The sequence below is a fragment of the Drosophila albomicans genome, chromosome 2L (genome assembly GCF_009650485.2).
Source record: "Drosophila albomicans strain 15112-1751.03 chromosome 2L, ASM965048v2, whole genome shotgun sequence".
Classification (NCBI taxonomy): Eukaryota; Metazoa; Arthropoda; class Insecta; order Diptera; family Drosophilidae; genus Drosophila; species Drosophila albomicans.
The window spans coordinates 13,973,906-13,980,888 of record NC_047628.2 but is presented as its reverse complement, the minus strand read 5'-3'; the positions used below and the strand labels follow the sequence as shown (position 1 = coordinate 13,980,888).

Genomic DNA, 6,983 nt, shown 5'->3' with positions numbered 1-6,983 from the left:
TTGAAATTTGCGCTCCTATTTGTAAAAGTCAATATATACATATATAGTTTTAGTTTTATTTGGACAAGAAATAAATATTTATCGCATTTGAAAATGTTGTGCGTTGCAACATAAAGTTACAGAAAATCACTTTTAAATTGGAATTATGAACAAAACGTAGCATAATTTAATAGTCATAAAATGTGGCTGGTAAATATTGAAAATGGCTACCGCATTTTATGGCTTTCAATATGACAATTTCAAAGTTCTTTATCACATAATTTGTTGCAGCAAATGTAAATCTATGCAAATTTTTTTGGTATATTTTACGGGAAGCCATAAAAAAGCAACAAATCACCATGGCAGAAGACAATGTTGCTCAAGCTATCATTTATCGCTGACCATCATCAATCTTTCACTCAAAATCCGTTGAGTGCATGAGCTAAGCAATTTTATTTGGAGATTGAAAGCTGACTGAAGAGTCAATCTTATCATTTGCCAAAATTTAAAAGCTCAATTTTTATTATGTTAATATTTCTATATTCGCAATATAGTTAAATGTTTTTTATTGCTCCCCAAGATGACAAGACTTGATTACTTGCAAACTTCGTTATTTTGAGTATTAAAAATAAATTGTATGTTGTAGCTTATGTCAATCATATATTATATATAATGTATAAGGTTATCGTTCGAGTTGTTAAAGTCACTCTAGACGGCAATTTAAACTTTTTATTCACATGCATTCATTAAATTCACATTTTGTTGCTGCCACATGAAGAAATGGGCTGTCGTTAAGACAAAGTTTGTCTCTCTAAAATTATGCCTATTTTTCCTTTTACTGATGTGGATAAATAATTATATAAAATATAGTTACAGACACCGAGTCAATTCCAATGTTTTGAGGAAATATCCTTTAAATTATATGTTGTTATGCGATGGATTTAATCTGTCAACGTATTCATATGCTTAACATGTGGCCTCAATCTCCTCGTAAATTTTAATTAAAAACCTGACAATGCCAGACATTAATTGTTTCGTAGTTTAAATTAATTTCTGTAGTTTAATATAATTTAAAGAACTCAAAATACTCTAGCAAAAGTTATGAGATATTCCATAAGGAATATCCGCATATTTACTTACTTCGAAAACTCTTGCAACTTTCACGTAATTTCCGCATCTGTTGTTTGTGACGTTTGTACATTTTTTTTAAACTTACATTATACCCTTGTGATCCTTGTTGTTGCAGGGTAATAATACAAACTGTCACCGACATCATCAATCATATTCGCATGCAAATTAATGCTTATGAGCCTTTCGTTATAAGCTGCTCGGATTTAAAATATTGTCTGAATTTCGTCCTTTCAGCAGAATTAATCGAACTGCAATTCGCCTGCGAAAGAACGTGGTGCAAATGGTTTATTTACCCCAGCAAAAATCTCAGATAAGTGGCTCTTAATGAGGTTTCATTATTGCAAGTACGTGACAGTAATAGCATCGAAATTAACTTCATATGTCGAGACCATAATCAATATGCGGAGATAAACAATAAAGCATTCGGCGAAGTTAATTACGAAAAACCTTTTAAACTATTTAATGAGTGAAAATATTCTGTTTTATTTAATTAAATAATTGTTTGCAAAAATACTTTCTTTGTTTGTCATGAATAATTTGTTTTACTGAATCAAAAAAAGAACACAGACAAAGTTTTGTATTGCAATATAATTATTTTTATTCTCTAAAAAAGCCCCTTAAGATTTTTCGTATTTCTATGCATTGCTGTATTATTCCCTAAAACCAACTCAATTGTTTCCCAAGGCATTCAACAAAAACACATGTTGAGTTGCTCAAGTTCTGTTGTGTTGTTCATCGATTGACAGCAAAGTTAACTAGTTGACACGTTCAGGCCAAGAGGTTGGAAAAAAAGCAAACATGCTTTCACCGAAACACAGCAAAAAGTGTCCCACATACGAGTAGAAGATTCGTCAGAATCGAAATCTAACTAATATCCAGCCTAATTGACATCTGAATGAAGGCACTGGATGCTAAGTGCACCTGAAACGGAGAGAAACATCAGACGGTTGTTGTACGTGTTGGCAGGCTTCTTCTCATTCTTCAATCAAAAGGCAGCTGTGGTTATGACTGCGCTTACGAATGGGTCAGAAAAGAAAATAAATATGGCCAGCAGAGCTTGAGTTTCTCTTCTATTCACGCTCGATATTAATTTCGTTCGCAATAACTTTCATGAAATATGTTTGTAAGCAGGTTTTTATACCCGCTGCCATATTGTGGAAGTGTATCTCTGAGACTATAAGAGATAGATATAATAATTTTTATTTTTGCAAAAAATGTCTGCTGCTGTCGGGTCAAAACTGTTTTTCTTTATTTTATTTTTTGATAATGATGTATGGTATATTTTTAATGCAATGGTATATTGATATACCAAATAGAACTAATTAAATTATTTTTTGTCTAAATATTAGTTTAGTATCTTTTGAGAAGTATACAGTTTAGATTTGATCGAATATGGATAGTGATATATTGATATACCAAATATAACCTTTGGTATATTTTAGTATTTTTTGGAATATTTATTTTGTGTCTATTAAGAAATATGCAGTTTTGATTTTATTGAATATTAATAGGAGTACATCGATATACCAAATATAACCTATGGTATATTTTAGTATTTTTTCGGGATATTAATTTTGTATCTTTTCGATTTGATTTTATTGAAAATGAATAATTCGTATCTGACAGCGAGCACACTCGTTTGTAGCTGGTCTTACAAAGTTTTTATGTATTAAAATTCCTAATCAACAATGTGGCATCCACTAGGGTAGTTTATTTGTTGGCTCTGCGTTCTCTGCATTTTATGCATACTTAATTAAATGCAATTTAGTTACCCTTCATGTGTCGGTTGTGGGGCAAAGTGTCTAACCATATTAGTCAAGCTAATTAAATGCTGTGTCGAGACATGCTCATAAAATGAATGTGCTGACTACAGCGCGCAGAGGAATTTGAATATAACTCAAACGAGAGGGAGACTCATTGCTTAAAAATACTTATTATATTACTTGAATGCTTCCAGGTGGCATTCACAGTTGCATAATTGTGCCAAATTATGGGAACAAATGTCGCAATGTTGCTGCCGCTTGCATCCTGTTCATTCAACTACAATGCGTTCACACCATTTCCGAGTTCGACGCTCGACAACTCGGTATTAAAAATGAATATTCCCTTAAATGCTGAGATACAAAGGGACCACGCCTTCCCATTGTCTGAGCACTGCAGAAAAAAATCGCAGGAAGTGCCGCAGAAAACGAGTGAAACATCAAATAAAGGCGGGTGAGAAGGAAGATACTCTGTGAAAGGGAAAAGTATATGAAAATGGAAACAACTTAAGAAAAGATATTCCGCATACCTTTTGCTGCTACAACTAAAGGGTATTTATTGCTGTAATAGCCTCGAGTGTTTACAGCAATCCATTGGCGCCTCAAACATCAAGAAACAATAGTTAGTGCTCGAGTGCTCTAAATGGTTTTCTGCTTTAAAAATGTTTAATTTTGTTGCAGGAAATCCTGCTGGGCAGAATCCTGACAGCCATTGGATGTCCTGTCAGTTAGACAATTGAATGTGGTCACAACCTGTGACTGCGACGACGACTGCGACTGAAGTTCAACTGTCTTTTCGCTCTCTTTTATTGGATTCCAGTTTGTGGTGGCCACATTTATTTTGCCTTCAACTTGCCAATAGTTCTTTGTGGCTCTTTCTGTAAATATGAGGGAGACTAAGATAAATAGAAGTAGCATATCGAGATGGAGCTGCTGGCCATGCTGATACCAGTCATCATTCACCTGTCTCTCGGTCATCTTTGCTGACCAGCAGCAGCTGCAACAGCACCAGCAGCTGCCTGAGGTTACCAAAGTAATTTCCTACATCGTCTGCTGTTTCTTGAGTTTACTTTGGATGTGTGTGACGAGGACTTAGCAAATATCCACCTGAGGGGTATTGCTGTTTTTTGGGTAAATAAATGGGATAGCAAAATTCGGTTGCGGGGCTGCAGGAACTGTGTAAATATATGCGAGTATATTTTAAAGTTATTAACTGTAGGGTACTCGATTCTTTTATACAATTTAAAGCACTTAAAAGTGAAAATAATAATCTGTTTATATACGTCACAATTGTAATTTTTATGGTATAATTTAAATTATATTAGAAGTTAGATGTTTTCAGTCAGTTGTTGGGCTATGGAAAACAAACAAGTCAAATTTTATATAGTCTGGATTTGTGGACTATTATTATACATATACCTTGTAATTTTCTTTTGGGAATTTTCCAAGTTTTTGAAATACTGTGAGTGAACATTTATTAAAATATAGAACAAATCTTAAACGATTTATTTGTAGCCAATGTTGTCGAGCCCAACAAACAACAACAGCTTAGTGAAGGTAAGTTGGTAAATAAAATAATAATTATAGCTAATAATTTGCTTGCTCTTGTAGCACGTTTTTTTAATGAAGCAGATATTCCGACTCTGAGCATAGAGGAAATAAAGATTCGCATAATTAGTATTAATAAGCAACAATTGGTGCTCAATGAGGAGGCATATGGACCACTGGCAAATGATTCTGTTATTATTCTAATACAGGTTAATTATTTAGAAAATACTTTTTAATACCTCTAACATAGTTATCATAATTGCAGGTTCACAAACGTGTTGAGTACTTGAAGCATTTGATTTACAGTCTGTCGCTGGCTCGAAATATATCGCAGGCCTTGGTGATTTTCTCGCACGATTATTATGATAATGCCATAAACGATTTGGTGCAATCAATCAAGTTTTGCAAAGTGATGCAAATATTCTATCCACACACAGTGCAAATGCATCCAAATGAATTCCCAGGCGATGATCCTAACGAATGTTCGCAACAGAGTTCGATAGAAGGGTGAGCATAGAAATAAATTGCTTAATGCAAATCTAAATTTTATTGTTATTCATCTATCTAAGAAATCCCTTGAGTAAATGCAATAATGTGTTACACAATGTTACGCAGATGAAGCATCATTGGTGGTGGAAGGCTAATATGGTTTTCAATGGACTAGAAATTACCAAGCATCACAAAGGTGAAGTAATTGTTTTGAATTGAATTATATTTATTTATTATTAGTTTTAAAATTAAGGAATTTACATACTTTTATACTAGAAGCCAGGTTGTGTTTTCTTGTAATTGCCTTTCTCCAACACTTTTTTATTTTTATGCTGTTCTAGGTCTCGTTTTATTTCTGGAGGAAGATCACTATGTGGCTGAAGACTTTCTGCATGTGCTGTTATTAATGCAAGAGAGTAGAGGAAATTTGTGTCCAGACTGTAATGTGCTGGCACTCGGTAATTACCTAAAGTCATTTCAGTACTTTACATATCACAAAAAGGTGAGTTAATAACCATATTCTTTAGTTGACTGTCTATTATAATTATTGCTTTTAGGTTGAGGCCGAGCCTTGGTATGTGGGCAAGCACAACATGGGCTTCGCCATCAATCGCACACTGTGGACTAACATAAATCGTTGTGCCAAATCTTTTTGCAACTATAACGATTACAATTGGGATTGGTCACTGCAACACGTCTCCAGTTGGTGCCTCAAAAGACAACTGCTTGTTATGGCTATTAAAGGAACGCGAGTCTTTCACATAGGCAATTGGCAAGTTGCTAAACTAAGTTGAGATATTGAATACTAATTTGAATGCATTCGCAGTGGTTTTCATCATTCCAGCGACGATTGCACTTCGGTTAATCTCATTACAAAGGTGCAACTTGTTTTGAAATCAGCTCGAGAAGCCCATCAACTCTATCCCAAATTTCTGAGAATTGTGAAACCGCTGTTGCTTAAAAGAAATCACTTGAGCACACATTTCCATAGCTACGGACGTTGGGCCGACAAACGTGATCATCAACTTTGCCTCAACAATACGTTGCCAAATCGCTGAATATTGCCTGCCAAATAAACAGACTTTCATGCAGTTGACAACGCATTATAATTATGCAGGTAAAATTTGACCGGCTTAGATATGCGGCTCTCCTTTTTTTCTATTTTGTGCATAATTTGTGTGTGAAAACTTTGCCCAGCTTTGCGCTTGGCGTTTTTACAGCTGAAACCCTAATAGAAGCTCAACCGTTGGCCCTGATAAACTTTCAAATTTGCATGCTAATGAATGCCGCGAATCCCCAGCCAGGAGATTGCGTTGAACTTTTTAACCTATGCTTGTGCAGCGAGTTTCACGTGTAACCCAACTATACTATGCTACATACATATACCATATGTCGTAAAAAGGTGATATGAACGATTTCTTCCAAAAGATTACACAAGCTAAACAGCTGCATATTTTTGCATTTGAAATATTCGCGCAATTTAAAGTGGCAGTTTCTCACAAAATATGCCAAAGTTCTGTAGAAATCTCTTAGTAAATTACTTGCATTTTTCTTTCATATCAAATAATTATTTGTACTCTGCACAATGCTGTTGCAACTGTGTTGCACTCGCTTTGATTTATTGCCTTCAACCGCAGATTGAAATTGAAGCACTGCCACCCAGATGTTTCAATTCCGAGTACTTAGAGCTCTCGGCATCAATATCGCGTTATTGTTATTGCTAACGTTGGTTTTGTTGGTTGTTTGCGCAGAATTTATTGTTTACTATTTTGTTGAGCATTCGTTGTAGCAAAGTATCGATAATGGCTTTTATTTATCGCTGGAAATTTAGCTTGTTTTTCATTTTTATTCGCACAAATTAATTGCTAGTTGTTAGGTTTTAAGTGAATTTTCTGTTTAAACTGCCATTCAGCTGCAAATTAAATTACTGCAACTCGATTGCAGCGCAAACGTTCAGTATTGCCAGTTTAGAGATTTTGGGATTATTTTATACGCTGCGATTTTTATGCTGTGTCAGCTGTGAAGTATGAAAGCAGCTGCAAAAATTTAAGTGCCAGTCGAGTGTGAAAAATCCTT

The 6,983-nt window shown here is 34.7% G+C and overlaps 1 protein-coding gene across 1 annotated transcript; it reads left to right on the top strand.

The window, feature by feature from the left end:
* The first annotated feature begins 4,226 nt into the window (after nt 1–4,226).
* Nucleotides 4,227–6,020, top strand: LOC117565563 (alpha-1,6-mannosyl-glycoprotein 2-beta-N-acetylglucosaminyltransferase-like). Its single transcript, XM_052002565.1, has 7 exons — nt 4,227–4,332; nt 4,386–4,427; nt 4,482–4,627; nt 4,684–4,925; nt 4,988–5,103; nt 5,249–5,409; nt 5,465–6,020. The coding sequence occupies exons 1-7, from the start codon at nt 4,227–4,229 to the stop codon at nt 5,699–5,701; spliced, it is 1,050 nt and encodes a 349-aa protein (XP_051858525.1). The 3' UTR covers nt 5,702–6,020.
* Nucleotides 6,021–6,983: the final 963 nt, after the last annotated feature.